This window comes from Gobius niger (assembly GCF_951799975.1).
Source record: "Gobius niger genome assembly, chromosome: 3".
NCBI classification, from domain to species: domain Eukaryota; kingdom Metazoa; phylum Chordata; class Actinopteri; order Gobiiformes; family Gobiidae; genus Gobius; species Gobius niger.
Window position 1 is genome coordinate 66,662 of NC_136854.1, and position 18,507 is coordinate 85,168.

Below are 18,507 nucleotides of genomic sequence, written 5' to 3' on the forward strand. Positions count from 1 at the left end.
AGAGTTTGTGAAGAAGTGAAGGTTCTGTAGAAACGATGGAGAGTTTGTGAAGAAGTGAAGGTTCTGTAGAAACGATGGGGAGTTTGTGAAGAAGTGAAGGTTCAGTAGAAACGATGAGGAGTTTGTGAAGAAGTGAAGGTTCTGTAGAAACGATGGAGAGTTTGTGAAGAAGTGAAGGTTCTGTAGAAACGATGAGGAGTTTGTGAAGAAGTGAAGGTTCTGTAGAAACGATGAGGAGTTTGTGAAGAAGTGAAGGTTCTGTAGAAACGATGGAGAGTTTGTGAAGAAGTGAAGGTTCTGTAGAAACGATGGAGAGTTTGTGGAGAAGTGAAGGTTCTGTAGAAACGATGGGGAGTTTGTGAAGAAGTGAAGGTTCAGTAGAAACGATGGAGAGTTTGTGGAGAAGTGAAGGTTCTGTAGAAACGATGAGGAGTTTGTGAAGAAGTGAAGGTTCTGTAGAAACAATGGAGAGTTTGTGAAGAAGTGAAGGTTCAGTAGAAACGATGGAGAGTTTGTGAAGAAGTGAAGGTTCAGTAGAAACGATGGAGAGTTTGTGAAGAAGTGAAGGTTCTGTAGAAACGATGGAGAGTTTGTGAAGAAGTGAAGGTTCTGTAGAAACGATGGAGAGTTTGTGAAGAAGTGAAGGTTCTGTAGAAACGATGGAGAGTTTGTGAAGAAGTGAAGGTTCTGTAGAAACGATGGAGAGTTTGTGAAGAAGTGAAGGTTCTGTAGAAACGATGGAGAGTTTGTGAAGAAGTGAAGGTTCTGTAGAAACGATGGAGAGTTTGTGAAGAAGTGAAGGTTCTGTAGAAACGATGGGGAGTTTGTGAAGAAGTGAAGGTTCAGTAGAAACGATGAGGAGTTTGTGAAGAAGTGAAGGTTCTGTAGAAACGATGGAGAGTTTGTGAAGAAGTGAAGGTTCTGTAGAAACGATGAGGAGTTTGTGAAGAAGTGAAGGTTCTGTAGAAACGATGAGGAGTTTGTGAAGAAGTGAAGGTTCTGTAGAAACGATGGAGAGTTTGTGAAGAAGTGAAGGTTCTGTAGAAACGATGGAGAGTTTGTGGAGAAGTGAAGGTTCTGTAGAAACGATGGGGAGTTTGTGAAGAAGTGAAGGTTCAGTAGAAACGATGGAGAGTTTGTGGAGAAGTGAAGGTTCTGTAGAAACGATGAGGAGTTTGTGAAGAAGTGAAGGTTCTGTAGAAACGATGGGGAGTTTGTGAAGAAGTGAAGGTTCTGTAGAAACAATGGAGAGTTTGTGAAGAAGTGAAGGTTCAGTAGAAACGATGGAGAGTTTGTGAAGAAGTGAAGGTTCTGTAGAAACAATGGAGAGTTTGTGAAGAAGTGAAGGTTCAGTAGAAACGATGGAGAGTTTGTGAAGAAGTGAAGGTTCAGTAGAAACGATGGAGAGTTTGTGGAGAAGTGAAGGTTCTGTAGAAACGATGGAGAGTTTGTGAAGAAGTGAAGGTTCTGTAGAAACGATGGAGAGTTTGTGAAGAAGTGAAGGTTCTGTAGAAACGATGGAGAGTTTGTGAAGAAGTGAAGGTTCTGTAGAAACGATGGAGAGTTTGTGAAGAAGTGAAGGTTCTGTAGAAACGATGGAGAGTTTGTGAAGAAGTGAAGGTTCTGTAGAAACGATGAGGAGTTTGTGGAGAAGTGAAGGTTCTGTAGAAACGATGGAGAGTTTGTGGAGAAGTGAAGGTTCTGTAGAAACGTTGGGGAAGTTCCTCCTCGGATTCAAACGTCCAGCACCATGTTTTTGTGGAAGTCCAGGCCTCCGACCACCTGCAGGAAACAAACAGCATCATCAGGAGAGGAGCTACGGTCAGTTTTGTGGGCCTTTGCTTTCACACAGGTGTTTGTATATGATCTGATTCACCTGGCAGAACTCCTGGAGGACACTCTGGAGCAGGGCTTCTCAACCTGGGGGTCGGGACCCACTAGGGGGTCGCGAGACAAATTTGGGGGTCGCCAGAGCATATTAGATAAAATATATATTTTAATATTATTATTATGGTGTCGTAGCAGACATGCTGTTTTACCAGGGTGCCATTATTTGTTCTAAATTTAATTCATTTTTGTTTCAGCCATTGTTTTTTCTTTGTTTTTTAAGAGTTATATAGTTTAACCTCTGAACTCCCGACTGAACCCAGACGATCTTTTTCCTCACGTCAGCAGATTTTTATTCCATCATTTTTTGTTTGGGTTTTCAACTCATTTGTGTAACTTTTTCATAATTTTGTGTCATTTTTTGTCACATTTTTTCGTCATTTTTTTAACAAATTTTTGTAATTTTTTTGTAATTTTTTTTGTCATCTTTTTGGGTCATTTTTGTCATTTTTGTAATCACATTTTAGTAATTTTTTTGTAATTTGTTTGTATTTTTTTGTAATTTTTTTGTCATTGTTTTGTAATTTTTTTGTAATTTCTTTGTAATTTTTTGTAATTTTTTGTAATTTTTTGTAATTTTTTTTGTAATTTCTTTGTAATTTTTTTTAATTTTTTTTAATTTTTTGTAATTTTTTGTAATTTTGTTATCACATTTTTGTATTTTTTTGGGTCAAATATTTATCACATTTCTGTCATTTTTTGTCATTTTTTATATCACATTTTTGTAATTTTTTTGTATTTTTTTTGTCATTTTTTTGTCATTTTTTTGTAATTTTTTTCAATTTTTTGTCATTTTTTTTGTCATTTTTTTGTAATTTTTTATCACATTTTGTAATTATTTTTGTCAATTTTTTATCACATTTCAGTAATTTTTTTTAATCACATTTCTGTCATTTTTTTGGTCATTTTTTTTTAATCTTTTTGTCATTTTTTGTCATTTTTTTGTCATTTTTTGGTCATTTTTTGGTCATTTTTTTGTCATTTTTTTGTCATTTTTTTTGTCATTTTTTTGTCATTTTTTTGTCATTTTTTTGTCACATTTTTTCCACTTTTTCATCAATTTTTCGTCACTTTTTCATCAATGTTTTCTCACGTTTTTCTCACATTTCCATCATTGTTTTCGTCTCAGTTTTGTCGCTATTTTCACACCTTTTTTTCCAGAAGCTTTTGGATTGGGGTAAAGCCAAACTGGAGAAAATGTGCTCGGTTCAGGCGGGAGTTAAGGGTCCCTGTCCCTGTTTTTCCCATGGTCTGACCCGGGTGGGGGTCACGATCCTAATGAACTGTTATAATGGGGGTTGCGGCTCCGAATGGTTGAGAACCACTGCTCTGGAGGACACTCTGAAGGACTCTCTGACTGACCTGGCAGAACTCCTGGAAGGACACCCTGAAGGACTCTCTGACTGACCTGGCAGAACTCCTGGAAGGACACTCTAGAGGACACTCTGAAGGACTCTCTGACTGACCTGGCAGAACTCCTGGAAGGACACCCTGAAGGACTCTCTGACTGACCTGGCAGAACTCCTGGAAGGACACTCTAGAGGACACTCTGAAGGACTCTCTGACTGACCTGGCAGAACTCCTGGAAGGACACTCTAGAGGACACTCTGAAGGACTCTCTGACTGACCTGGCAGAACTCCTGGAAGGACACCCTGAAGGACTCTCTGACTGACCTGGCAGAACTCCTGAAGGACACTCTGGAGGACACTCTAGAGGACACTCTGGAGGACACTCTGTAGGACACCCTGAAGGACACTCTGGAGGACTCTCTAGAGGACACCCTGAAGGACTCTCTGACTGACCTGGCAGAACTCCTGAAGGACTCTCTGGAGGACTCTCTGACTGACCTGGCAGAACTCCTGGAAGGACACCCTCCCGTCCCCGTCCGTGTCGGCGCTCAGGATGGTTTTGTCGACGAGCTGCTGCAGCTGGACGTCCTCCAGGTTCTTTCCCACCATGGTCTTCAGCGTGAGGAAGAGCTCGCCGTTGGAGATGAAGCCGTCGTTGTCCAGGTCGTAGATCCGGAACGCGACTGCGACACAACGAGGAAACTTTAGCTCTTTGTAACAGACGTTTACATCAGCAGCAAACCAGTGGACTGAAGGTGAGACGCTGCAGGTGGAGATGGATCTGTGTCTCAGTTTGAACTCAGAGTAAAAAATGATGACCCGGAGAGATGTAGGTCAGATCACTGCTGACCCTTCTCACCCTGGACACGGACTATTCCCCCCTCCCCTCAGGCAGGAGGCTACGGTTTATAGATCCCACCACTTTTCCCCCTCCGCCATCAGACTCATGACCGACATCAGCTGCTCTCACTTTATCACTTTGCATAACTACACATCTGTAAAAACAATCCTGCCGTCTGTTTTATTATTTTATTTAATATTCTTTATGCCCCTACAGCGTTACAGCTCAACGTGTAGTAGCTTATTTTAATCTAAACTCTGTGTTTTATGTTTTATGTTGCACGTCTGCACCGAGAATTTTATTTTCCTGCCTCTTAAGATTTTTGCTTTTACTCGTTGTGCACAGAGACACCTCTTCACTCCACTGATACATGTCTCGCTGTGTGGAAGATTGTGGTGTTTTGTGTATTGTCGCTTTCTGATCTTTTGTCTGTGGAAATTTACCTACTTTTTACATATTTAATGTTGTCATTCATCATCCACTGTCTTTTTCTGTCTCTGTGATGGTGTTTTCTCTGTATGTTTGTGCCTGAGTTTGTCCTGTCATGACATCAACCTGCCATGGGACGACGGATGAAAATTAGCCTATATGGCAAACTCCGGCACATTTACATGTTGAAGAAACACATGTTGATTAAGTAAGCCAGGGGTGTCAAACTCAAATACACAGTGGGCCACAATGTAAAACTTGAACAAAGTCGCGGGCCACCATTGAACAAATTAACCTTTTAATATGGACCCAAACAAGATTTGCTTTAACATTGAATATGGAACAAGCAACACTTATTACTATACAATATATAACTTCATAGTCCAGATATGCAAAATCTGAAAAAAAAATGTATAAAACCGGTGGGCCAGCTCGAGTAGTCATTTGGTATAGCCTCGCGGGCCAAATATAATTACATTGCGGGCCAAATATGGCCAGAGTTTGACACCTGTGAAGTAAGGATTAAAGACCTCGGAGCCGCATCAGACGGTTCTAACGCCCGACACAGTGTTGTTCCTCCTGCATTATAACGTCTAACGCGGCTCCTCGTTGTTTAATCCGCTTATACCAGGGTCCCACAAACCTAACATTTATAATAAATGTGTTTTTCATTGACTAAAGTCACTAAATCTGCCAGACTACGGGACTATTTTGTGTGGGTTATTAGCCGGTCACTGAAGGCTGGTCTCAGAGCGAGTCATTCTCCGCAGCTATTACGAGGATCTCAGTCAGGCTCAACGACACAACATCAGCACAGAATCACAACACAACAGGACTAACCCGGAAACACTTTTCCCTGGAAGGAAACACCGATATGCGGCACGAGCTCAACTGTTTATGGAAACAGCTGCGGTGGAGTCGCTCACACCTGGGCCCCCCCAACTCAAACTTTTATGTTTGACTTTACTAATCCAGACAAAGATGCTTCAATGCAGGATCATTTTATGTGCGTCTGAAAATGATGAATAGCCTTAACCGTTTCCAATAGAAATGTAAAGCTCATATGTTATTAACAGTAGCTAACCTAGCTGCTCACTCTCCTCTACAAACATTTAGCAAACACTAAATCCATCTCATACGTTCCTGTCAGTCACTAATTACGCCTTTATCTGATTCAGCTGTGTCAGGCGTTGCTATGGCGACGCCACAGCGGAGTGACATCCCAGTGATTTAACTACCGGACTACGTGTGTGGTTACACCAAAATAATGCACCAGCCAATCAGAATCCAGTATCACCCAGACCAGGGTGTAATGTGCACTGTCCCAATTCAAATAAAGAATTAAAAAAGGTTGAGTTTCTCCTTCTCTTTCTCACACTCGTCTCTGCAGTCACAGTTCTTTAAAGTGTGTTTGTTCAGGGACACAGACTCACAGCGAAGCCTCTGCTCTTTGGTTCCTTTGACGCTGAACTGCAGGACGCCCTCCATGAACTCTGTGGAGACACGGATCATTAACGAACACGGATCATGAACAAACACCCCTGCATGAGGAGGAGGAGGAGGAGGAGGTTCACGCAGACGCACCGCTGAAGTCCACCTCGCCGTTCCCGTCTTTGTCGAAGATGTCGATGACCCTCTGGACCAGCGGGTTCTGCTGGAGCTCAGGCAGAGACATGAACTCCTCCACGCTCAGCTCGCCCGAGTCGTCCAGGTCCAGCTTCTTAAAGCGTTTGTCCAGACGCCGCACCTCTGGAACAAACCACAACCACCAACCATTTGTAAAGTTCTAAAAGGACTCTTAACGGATTTAATATGTAGAACAAACAATCCTGGAGTCAGACCCAGAGCAGTGACCGGGGGGGCCTGCAGGGGGCACTAACTGGACTAAGGTCATCAGAGGCGCAACATTATGGAACACTTTGCCGGAGCACAAACGAAACTGTGGGACCTTCCTGGCATTTAAAGGGCCTTTAACCTCTTAACTCCCACCTGAACCGAGCACATTTTATCCAGCTTTACCCCAATCCAAAAGCTTCTGGAAAAAAGGTGTGAAAATAGCAACAAAACTGAGACGAAAACAAGCATAAAAGTGAGAAAAAATTTGCGAAAAAGTGACAAAAAAATTACAAGAAAATGTGAATAATTTGATGAAAAAATGACAAAAAAATTGACAAAAAAAATTGAAAAAATTGATGAAAAATTGAAAAAAAATAGACGAAAAAATGATAAGAATTTGACGAAAAAATGACCAAAAATGTACAAAAAAATGACAAAATTGGACAAAAAATGGACGAAAAATTGACAGGAATTTGACAAAAAAGTGACAAAAAAGTGAGACAAAATTGACGAAAAATTGAGAAAAAATAGACGAAAAATTGAGAAAAAATGGACGAAAAAGTGATAAGAATTTGACAGAAAAAATGCTAATAATTTTGGCGAAAAAGTGACAGAAAATTTACCAAAAAATGAGAAAAATTTTACGAAAATTTTACGAAAATTTTACGAAAATTTTACGAAAATTTTACGAAAAAGTCCAGAAAATTTGACAAAAATGCGACGACTGTCCAACAAAAAAAGTGATGAAAAAAAATTTGATGATGTGAGAAAAAAGATAAATTTAGTTTTGCAGGTCTTTCCAATGAGGCGTCACACTGGCCGACAGGATTTGGGTAAAGCTGAACTGGAGAAAGTGCGGGAGTTAAGAGGTTAAAGAATCACTGGAATCCAAACAGTCCCATTAATGAAGTCCTGCCTCTCCTGGACTTTTCCCTTAGTCCTGTTGTGTTTTTGTCTTTCGTGTGTGTTTTTTTCTACCTGCTATAGGAAAATGGATGTAATTTAGCTTTTGTGCTAATTCATGAACCTGACGAATACGAGGCAGTTTCTCCAGTTTGGCTTCATCCAAATCCATTTATGGAAAAAGTGTCAAAGTAGTGACGAAAACAAGGATGAAAATGCAACAAAAGACTGACACAAAACAACAAAGAAGCAGCAAAAATGTGAAGGAAAATCAACAAAAACGAAAAAGTGACCAAAAATGTAAAATAAAAATGATAAAATTGGACAATAATTTGACGAAAAATTGATAAAAAATGGACAAAACAATTACAAAAAATTGACAAAAAAGTGAATTTTTTTTTAACATAAATTGATAAAAAATGGACGAAAAAGTGACAAGAATTTGACAAAAAAATGTGAATAATTTGACGAAAAAGTGACAGAAAATTTACAAAAAAATTAAAAAATATTACAAAAACTTGACTATTAAATGACAAAAATTTGACGAAAATTTGATGAAAAAGTGACAAAAAATGTACCAAAAAATGACAAAAATGGACAAAAATTTGACAAAAAAGTGAGAAAAAATAGACGAAAAATTGAGAAAAAATAAACGAAAAATTGAGAAAAAATAGACGAAAAAGTGACAAGAATTTGACAAAAAAAATGCGAATAATTTGATGAAAAAGTGACAAAAAATGCACAAAAAAATGACAAAAATTTACAAAAAATTTGACGAAAAATTGATAAAAAATGGACGGAAAAATGACACAAAATTGACGAAAAAAAACGTGAAGGAAAATCAACAAAAACGCAACAAAAAACGAGGAAATGTGACAAAAAGAGCTACAATCCCAGCTTTCGTCTTAGGTCTTAGCTTTCAAATGAGGCCTATAGGCTGTGAGAGGCTTTTAGAGTTGGTGGTTCCAGAGTCAGGACTAAACACGCTGAGGCTGAAGCTCAAAGTAATAGAATCACGTATCCAGATGTTTGTGTGGATTATTTCTCTGTGTGTTTTTGTTGAATCGTCTTGAAATGTTCTGATAAATAAACACGTTCAGAGTCAGGTTTAAAAGCTTTAGTTTGTGACACATTAGCTCCATGGAGGGATTTTGGTTTAGTTTTTCTTTGAGTAAATCTGTAAATATTGAAATGGTCACAGTCACACTGCAAAAAGTGGATTCTGAGCAAGTGAAAAATGTCTTAAATAAGTTCTTATGTTTTCCCTAAAAAGTAATAATGTTTCACTGAGCAAAGTTTTCTTATTTTAGGAAATAAAATCTGGCCATTTCTTGTTCAGATAAATTTGCTAAAAAACATGATAATTTTTCTTTTTGAATTGAATCTTCTTCAGCTTTAGACAAAGAACATTTTTTTTTTATTTTAAGACAAAATAAGATCACAACAACTCAAAAATGGACAAAAATTTGACAAAAAAGTAAAAAAAAAATGACGAAAAATTGACAAAAAAGTGACAAGAATTTGACAAAAAAATGCGAAAAAATGTGTGTAATTTAGAACATTTCACTTAAATCAAGAGCCTCAGCTTCACAGCTCGAAGGTCCCGGGTTCGATTCCCACCAGGACGGGGCCTTTCTGTGTGGAGCATGTTCTCCCCGTGTCTACCACTAAAAACATGTACAATAGGTGAATATTCTGACCATCAGCCTGGCTCCACATCATGGAGACGGGTCCCGGGGCGATACTTTCCTTAAATATTAGTATTTATTAAGAACATTTTGCTCAAAAATGTGTTTAATTTAGAACATTTGACTTAAATCAAGAAACATTTAAGTAAAATATCCACCAATTTTCATTAAATAAGAATGTTTTCCTTAAATTATTCCATTTTCTGAGGACATTTTGCTTAATTCTAGCTTTTTATTTGCTTATATTTAGTGTTTCTTTCTTGTTTTGTGATAAGAAAAATATTCTATAAATAAGAAGAAAAAAGCGAGAAGAAAACACTGACCCCATTGGCAGAATCTTTTCCTTAAAACAAGACAAAATATCTTATGTTAAGATTTTTTTTCTCGTTATTAGTAGAGCACTCTTTGCAGTGCAACAAAACTACACTACAAAAAGTAAATATGAAGCATTGGCTCCATTTTTTGTATTTTTTTGGTCACTTTTTCGTCGTTTTTTTGTCGCTTTTTGTCCATTTTTTTGTCACTTTTTGTCATTTTTTGTCAATTTTTTGTCAATTTTTTGTGTGATTTTTTGTGTGATTTTGTTGTCATTTTTTTGTCATTTTTTGGTCATTTATTTGTAATTTTTTGTCACTTTTTTGTCACATTTTCATCCTTGTTTTCGTCTCAGTTTTGTTGCTGTTTTTACACCTTTTTCAGGAAGCTTTAAGATTTGGGTAAAGCCGGACTGGAGTTTAGCTTTTGATAAGTTCAGAAACTGCAGATTAATTTGTGTTTTATCCACAGTTGGAGGAGAGTTGGTTAGGGGAGTGAGACTGATTTCAATGATTCTTTAACCTCTTAACTCCCGCCTGAACCGAGAGCATTTTCTCCAGTTCAGCTTTACCCAAATCCTGTAGGCCAGTGTAACGCCTCATTTGAAAGCTAAGACCTACAAAACTAAATTGATCTTTTTCCTCACGTCAGATTTTTTTTCATCACTTTTTTTGTTGGGCAGACGTCTCATTTTTGCCAAATTTTCGTGACTTTTTCGGCAATTTTTCAATTTTTTTTTGTCAATTTATCGTCAAATTTTTCTAACTTTTTTGTCCATTTTTGTAATTTTTTTGTAATTTTTTTGTACATTTTTTCTCACTTTTTTGTCCATTTTTTGTCAATTTTTGTAATTTTTTTGTCACTTTTTCGTCAAATTTTTCTCAATTTATCGTCAAATTTTTCTCACTTTTTTGTCAGATTATTGCACATTTTTTAAAAAAAATTTGTAACTTTTTCGTCCATTTTTTCTCACTTTTTTCACATTTTCATCCTTGTTTTCGTCTCAGTTTTGTTGCTGTTTTTACACCTTTTTCAGGAAGCTTTGAGATTTGGGTTACAAAAATGTGAGTAATTTAGAACATTTTACTTAAATCAAGCAACATTTAAGTAAAATACCCACAATTTTTCACTTAATGCGAAAGTTTTCCTTAAATTATTCCATTTTCTGAGGACATTTTGCTTAATTGTAGCTTTTTATTTGCTTATATTTAGTGTTTCTTTCTTGAAATAAGAATTCTTAGCATTAGCTTAGCTTGTTTTTAGCAGGGTACTTTTCACAGTTAAAACATAAAATACAAACGTGTGAGTTTTGGAAAGAGGTCGTTTCAGATCTTTACGTCTTCATCTACAAAGCTTTTCTTCCTCTGAGCTACAGAACCGCTCCAGGACCAGGACAAGGACCGGGACCGGGACCGGGACCGGGACCGGGACCGGGACCGGGACCGGGACCGGGACCAGGACCAGGACCAGGACCAGGACCGGGACCGGACTCTACTGAGAGTGTGGTTCAAACCTGGAGTCCTCGGGATGTTGTTGCTGTTGGACATCTTGGAGCTCTGAGATGTTTCCTCTGGACTGGGCTCTTTAAGCCGCCGTCATGTGACCAGACTAATCCCTCATCAGTGACGCAGCTCGTTAAAAATAACGCCCGCCCAGGACTAAGCCACAGACCCGAGGGTTAAGTCCTCGCCTGGACCGGGGGGTTCTGCCTCTGCCTCAGCGTGGTTGGTCTGGACTGAGGAGGTCAGAACTTCAGGTGGAGCCGCTGCAGATACACATTTAACCAACTCTCCTCCAACTGTGGATGAAACACAAACTAATCTGCAGTTTCTGAACTTATTAAAAGCCAAACTCCAGTTCAAAAAAATGACAAAAAGTGAAAAAAAAATGGACAAAAATGGACAAAAATTGACAAAAAAAATACAAAAAATGATTAAAAAAATATGAAAAATTGGACGAAAAAATTATAGAAAAAAGTCACGAAAATTTGACAAAAATTAGACGACTGCCCAAACTCCAAACTCCAAACCCCAGTTCGGCTTTACCCAAATCTTAAAGCTTCCTGAAAAAGGTGTAAAAACAGCAACAAAAATGAAGATGAAAACAAGGATGAAAATGTGAAAAAAGTGACAAAAAAATTGACAAAAAATGACAAAAAATTGACAAAAAATTGACAAAAATTTGACAAAGAAGTGAGAAAAATTTGACGATAAATTGAGAAAAAAACGGATGAAAAAGTGACTAAAAAATTGACAAAAACAAAAATAGAGAAATTTGACGAAAAAGTCAGTCGACTGCCCAACAAAAAAGTGATGAAAAAAAATCTGATGTGAGGAAAAAGATCAATTTAGTTTTGTAGGTCTTTCAAATGAGGCGTTACACTGGCCGACAGGATTTGGGTAAAGCTGAACTGGAGAAAATGCTCTCGGTTCAGGCGGGAGTTAAGAGGTTAAAGAATCATTGAAATCCAAACAGTCTTTCTCCCATAACCCACTCTCCTCCAACTGTGGATAAAACACAAATCAATCTGCAGTTTCTGAACTTATTAAAAGCTAAACTCCAGTTCGGTTTTACCCAAATCTTAAAGCTTCCTTAAAAAGGTGTAAAAACAGCAACAAAAATGAAGATGAAAACAAGGACGAAAATGTGAAAAAAGTGAGAAAAAATTGACAAAAAATGACAAAAAAAGACTAAAAAATTGACAAAAAATGACCAAAAAATGACTAAAAAGTGACAAAAAATGACAAAAAATGACAAAAAATGGACAAAAAAATGACAAATATGACAAAAAAATGACTAAAAAATGAACAAAAAAATGAACAAAAAAATGACAAAAAAATGACAAAAAAATGAACAAAAAAATGACCAAAAATGACAAAAAATGACAAAAAATGGACAAAAAATGGACAAAAAATGGACAAAAAGATGTGGCTGTGGAACAGATGTGACTCACTCAGACGCTGCTGTGGGACAGATGTGACTCACTCAGATGTTGCTGTGGGACAGATGTTGCTGTGGGACAGATGTGACTCACTCAGCTTATTCTGTCATGTTTGGTCATGACTAAGGAATGTTTTTTTCATGTACTGACCTTTGTTCACTCAGTTATATTTTTTTGCCTCCAGTGTCCATTTGTGAGTAAATTCAGTCTTCATGTTCTGCTCCGGGTCTTTTCGTGTTCGTCCTGGCCAAGACAAATTTATCTTTGTATTGTTGTTTGTCTTTCTGCTGGGACCACATTTCTGGGAATTTAGAGAAGCCTCGCTCTCATCAGGCCCATGTTTGTCTGGACTTTCAGCTCTCAGTGATAGCGTGGTCGTCTCAGGTGAAAGCAGTTGGTAGTCAAAACACTGCCTTGACACTTTTCTAATGCTTTCTCCTTTTAGATGGGCCGCTGCACACATCGTCCGAGCCTGAAACACATGACCGTAGGACCGTAGGTAAGATATTTGTCAGTTCGGCTGTCACATATCCTATACCTGTGCAGCATCATAGATAGAGCGTTGGGTTCCCAACCATGGGACGGCGGGATCAATTCTAACCTTGCCTCTTTTTTTTCCTTTTTTTTTGGTTTAACTTGGCGCCTACTGGGAAGAACATGCATCGGCAAACTATGGTCCCACCCTCATGAAAAACAGGGAACAAAGACTTTCACAATATGCAGAACTTAAGAGAAAGAAATGGGGAGATAGTAGGGAAACCACTGAGGCAAACACTGGGGAATACGTCGAAAACGAAAAAATGTATGAGGGCGACATGACCTGAAATGACCTCTCTCCTCCTGTGGCGTGCTGAGAAAGACATTTCTCCAAGGTAATTTAGAGAACAGTAGCCCACATCAGCCCCATATTAATATGGAGTTACAGCTCAGTGATAGTGCGCTGGTCTTTGGTGGAGGAGGTTGCCAGTTCAAAAATGGATTTGACACTTTTATTATGCTTTCACTTTTCTTGCCAGCACAAGGGAGAGGCCAGGTTGGGTGTGAGGCAGAGGCAAGGCTGAGCTAAATTAAACATGGACTAAAGCAAAACCAACAGATAATGAACTAAAGTTAGAAACAAATAAAGTTTGTTAAGCAAATGTTTGTTAAGAAACCAAAATAAATACAGCATCTGTTGTAAAGAGCCACTGTCCATGGTACTTGTTCACATTACCTGATAATATACAGTGGGAACCAGATGTTTACATACACTATATGAAAAGACATATTTGTAGGCCGCCTTGTGTGCCTATGCCTTTTCCGCTCTGCCAATATGTTTAATCTGGACTGAGATCAGGACTTTGTGATGATCAAAACATGGACTTTGTTTTCCTGAAGCCACGTTGTAACAGTTTGGCTTTGGGTCATTGTTCATTTTCAGACCCATCTGCCCCGAGCTTTAACTTCCTGCTCTGGAGATGTTGCTCCAATTTTTTCACATAGAGAGAGTTCTTTCTTCATGATGTCGTCGATTTAGTGAAGTGCACCAGCCCCTCCCCCAAAAAAGCCCCACAGCATGATACAGCATTGATCTTCACATTTCAGACACCGCACGTTCATCTCTGACACAGAACCCGCCTTCTTTCTGATCTCTGTGATGATTGGACATTTACATCATTGTTTTAACCAATGAACCTGAACCTTCAAGAGTCTGGAAATCACACCCAAGGAGGAACCAGACCTGAGCTTCAGAGGTCATGACATCATCATCTGGGCTTTAAACTGTTTAAAGGTGTAGGAATCTCAATCTAGTATCCAAATGCACCTAAAAAAGTTAAATATGTGTTTTTGCTTTAAATGAAAGAACATTATGAAGGTGCTGTAGGTAAAGAGACCTGATCTATCACTCATTGATTTTCCTCCTTTTATTGATGCAGCGTCACCTGAGGCGGAGCTGCTCTTTGCTCCTGGTCCGACAGGTTCAACACGTCTTTACAGATCCACGAACGGGACGGACCCAGAGGAGAGAGGAGCCCCACAGCTCCAGGCAAAGAGTGACGTCCACTTCATTATCCTGGTAATCCCTTATGATTACTGTACTGGAGTCACTTTAAGAGGAATCATCAACTCTCCACATTCCACCGTGAGTACAGAGAAAACCTTTTATTCAGGCAGAATGTGTCTCAAACAGTTACTTAGTGCTCAAGTGGTTTCTATATTTTAGACAAAGCCACTTCTAGCTGTGGTTTATGTTTCCCATGACTTTGTTGATTTGAGACGCGTCACTGTGACCTCGTGCTGAGTCTCCAGTCTCTGCCGTTCCAACTGTCACCTCAGATAAACTTGAATAAAACCATAAACTCTGATGGTTTTACTGCCGTGTTTGTTGTAAAGATATTGGACTGTGATCCTCCAGAGTGGATGAAGGGTCATTATTTAGACACTACAGTTTAATGTTTGATACATTTACAACATAGAAGCAAAAAAGCAGCAGCAGAAACAGGCCTGGATGACTGAGAGCCCATAGTTTAACACTGAGATGGAGCAGGTCAGAATGTGTCTTTGAACCTTTCTGAGCTGCTTTTGTTACTGGGCCGATCCACATGATTTTAACTTACATTATAACCGCCGATAGATTGTATTAAAGAGGTTCGAACTACATTTCCCATAAGCCCCGGGACAGATGACGCGGCGCCTTTCCCAGCGCTGTAGCCAAACATAACAAAGGTATGAATGTTATTGTGAATGTTATGGACAGGGAGGTGGTTTTGTGACATTTTAAATCTGAGTAAAGTTTCCAAGTGTGACAGTGACCCTGGTACTCTGGCCATGATACTCTTGACACCTGGGTGTTTTCTTTTTTACTAGCTTAAATCCAAGTTAATTTGTTAGGGAACTGAGTTAAAATTGTAACTTTTGTCCCACCCAGTTCTCAGACGAGTGTTCCTTTTACACCACATTTTCACTGCAACATCGGTTTCCCACAGTGATTCTACCCAATGAAACCTTAATAACCAAATCCTTAATTTGAACCCTTTTTCAACCCAAAAAGTGGTGTGACACAATTTTCCATTCAGTTCATCTTTAGCTGGATGCCCAAATGTACATTTTTGTGCAAATACATCCAGGCTTCCCCCGGTCAACAGAGCGAGAGAGAAGGGATATGTCTTTCAAAGTGTATCTAATTCTGATTTTGAATCGCTTGCTGCCTCTTGGCCCGGACTCCCTTGAGTTTTTTTAATCTTAATGGGACGCTCCTGGTTAAATAAAGGCCTGATATTGACAAGGGAAATTATTTTCTGATCGGCTCAGGATTCGATTAGGTCTTATCTGACGGCAATCCGGAGTCGCCTGCCTCTGGGAATTTGCTTAAAAATACTTTTGTCCCAAACCGTCCCCGATTGCTCCTTTACCATTATCAGAGTGCTTCTCGGCTCACGTTTCGTTCTGCGACGGCGGCAAATCGTCATTGGTCTAAAAATGTCTATTCCTCACGGTCCTTCCTGGGTCTGTGGGTGAGTTTGATGCACTTCAGAGAGCTCTTTGGGGGGGGAGGTCTCTGGGGCTGGAGTTGTGTGCTCAAAGCTTGACCCTGGTGTCACTGAGGGCGATGCCTATTCACTCAGAGACTACAGGGTCATAGGCAGTGCACCCCGCGTCGATGGAAACATCATGTGCTGAATGTACGAAAACCGTATTTGTTGTAATTGACAAATGGGAACAGTCATTTCTCCATTCTGTGGGTGCCAAATGTACATTTTTAAATATAGGGAAATTCCCTAAATTTGGTTAAAAATCGGACACACTAGTTACCAATATATGGAGATTTCAGTGCACCCTGGAGTCAATGATGCTAAAACTTGTTCATCGACATAATTGATGTAAATATCAAGTTTATAATTAAAACGGATCATAATCAAATTGATGAACTCCCTGGGCATTGCTTTGACTGAAAACATCACTATATTTTAGGTTGTCTAGTTCATACACGTGCAGTATGAGAGCCTTCCTCATGGTCTAGTGGTCATGGCTGTGGGATTTGGTACGGGAGGTCCTGAGTTCAAATCCCACAATAAGATCATTCTAAACACTGGCCCAAAGAAAAGCTATTATATTACATTGGTCGTTTAATTCCCACATTCTGACGGTACACACTGAAAGCTTTATACAGAGCAAATATTTACCCATGAATCTGTCCATGGTGCTTCATTTGGTGACCATTTCTGTGTAGAATATGAGGAAAATATTTGTTTTGCAATTGACAAATGTCACACTGTGGATGTTGTGGCTAACAAAAATGCTAAGAAAAATACTAAAGCAAAGTAGTTCTTAGAGCCTTTATTAGCACAAGATGACAAAGCAGTTAGCTTATATACCACAGAAGCTGCCTTATTTGGTCTAAAACAGATCATTCTAACCAGGACACCAAAATAGATGTCCTTAAACAGATGCCATGCATACAACAAGTGGACAACTGCAATCTAACTTTATTTCATGGTCACTAAGGTCAGCAGGAGAAGGCCAACTTAGGTCAACAGGAGGTCACAGGAGATAGCAAAGAAACACCTGTTATTTCACTTTTAGCTAAGAACATATTATATTTAGAAAACTGCAAGAAGACACATATTTCCACAATTCCTCCCTTTGATCACATTTAAACACATGTGATCACACAAAGCAAAACATTATCAAAAACACAAAACTACTTATATAGGGACAAAGATCAATACAATACATTGAATATGACACCATTGTGACACCATTGAACACTTTTTATAATCCAGCACAGAACACAGAACAAGCTAAAGCCACAATATTCAGATGTAATCTACACTCAATTCATGAGTGATATTCATGTCTTAGACCTAAATTACACCACTTAACTTTTGTTTTCTTATCATTTCATTATTTTGATCAAAAAGAGTCATCATTACTTCTACAGAGACAAAATGAAGTCTCAGTTCTGGCCTCTTTTTCAACAACTGCAACCGATTCCGTGTGCACCCAGAATGGCAGCAAATGTGGAAAATTGGGCAATATAAATTTATTTGCATCTGTACAAGTGGGCAAGTTTAACCATTAATTGGTGTATGTTAACATTATATCTGTTCCAGTGTACGATACATATAAAAATTGGAAGTGGTGTGATAACTTGGACTTAATTTTTTAGGGAGTGTCTAAAATTCCACTCAAGGAGTTTCATGTGAATTAGTCAAATTCAAAGTGTCACTGTCAAATGTTTTTAGATTTTCTAGAGTATTCATTACAGGGTCAATACAGAGTCAAAACTATGACTTGAGGTCTATTTAACCTTGATGATAAATAATCAAATTTACTTTATTACAGTAGGTATTTTGTTTCTCAGTTGAGTACAAACCTATACTTGCTCTTGCTCTGTGTCGCACCTGTTACATTATTTGAGCTTAAAGAAAAGCAAGGACAGTAGCATTTGGTGAGCTTTGTTCGGAGTCCTTTCTTGGCAGTCAATGGTGTCCAATGGGTCCAATGAATTTCAAAATTCCATAGGGCTAAAAACACAAAAATAGAACATATCGTGAGTACATATAGACTTAACAAAATTTGAAAAAATAATTGACCAAAATTAACATTACTCCCCCTTTTTCTTTTGGGCTCCTCCCATTGGAGTCACAGATGTGGGTTGTGTTGACCAGGGTCCTTCATCAGAGTGAGTGTGGGGCAGAGGCATGTGAGTTAGGTCAGGGAGTACAACTTCCCAATGGCCTTGTGTATGAAACTGTTCTTCAGTCAGCTGGCCCGTAGATTTCTTAGTCTCCTCCCTTAGGGCATTACCTTGAAGAGACTGCATGATGGTTGCCTATGGTCCCTGACAATTTTTACAGTGAGACACTTGGAGTACATGTCCTAACTATAGAGGCGACAGATCTTCTTCGCTGCTTTTGCGATGCACTTGAGGCTCCAAGAGGTAGTACTGGCGCCGTTAGTTCTTTGTTTCAATGTGAATGAGGGCTGTATGAAGTACAATGAAAGACTGAAGATGCTATATCTTCAGTTAAGCGATTGGACAGATAAGCAAACTGGTTTGGGTCCAGTGTGTCAGGAAGATCAGACTTAATAAGAACTGGAGTGAGTGCTATTGTGCGGTAGTCCTTAAAGCGGGGTGGTGACTTCTTTGGCACTGGAATTATGGTCGTTGCTTTAAGACACCTTGGGACCACAACCTTCTGCAGAGATGTGTTAAGAATGTCTGTGAAGACTTCAGTGAGTTTGTTGACTACTCACATAGGCATGGTTGTCGTGGTGCCGTTTCTGAGTCTCCATCTACAAAGTAATTCCTTTGAGACACAGAATTGAACTTC

The 18,507-nt window shown here is 38.9% G+C and overlaps 1 protein-coding gene across 1 annotated transcript in view; it reads right to left on the reverse strand.

Annotated features, from left to right (window-relative positions):
- Nucleotides 1–1,734: 1,734 nt before the first annotated feature.
- LOC306960537 (calcineurin subunit B type 1-like) overlaps nucleotides 1,735–18,507 on the reverse strand; it is a gene marked incomplete at both ends in the record, with an annotated part of 28,008 nt that continues 11,235 nt past the window's right edge. The window contains 4 exons of the mRNA XM_079552970.1: nucleotides 1,735–1,782; nucleotides 3,736–3,920; nucleotides 5,941–6,000; nucleotides 6,092–6,254. Of these exons, the coding sequence (XP_079409096.1) occupies nucleotides 1,735–1,782; nucleotides 3,736–3,920; nucleotides 5,941–6,000; nucleotides 6,092–6,254 (456 nt within the window). The remainder of the gene's footprint in view (nucleotides 1,783–3,735; nucleotides 3,921–5,940; nucleotides 6,001–6,091; nucleotides 6,255–18,507) is intronic.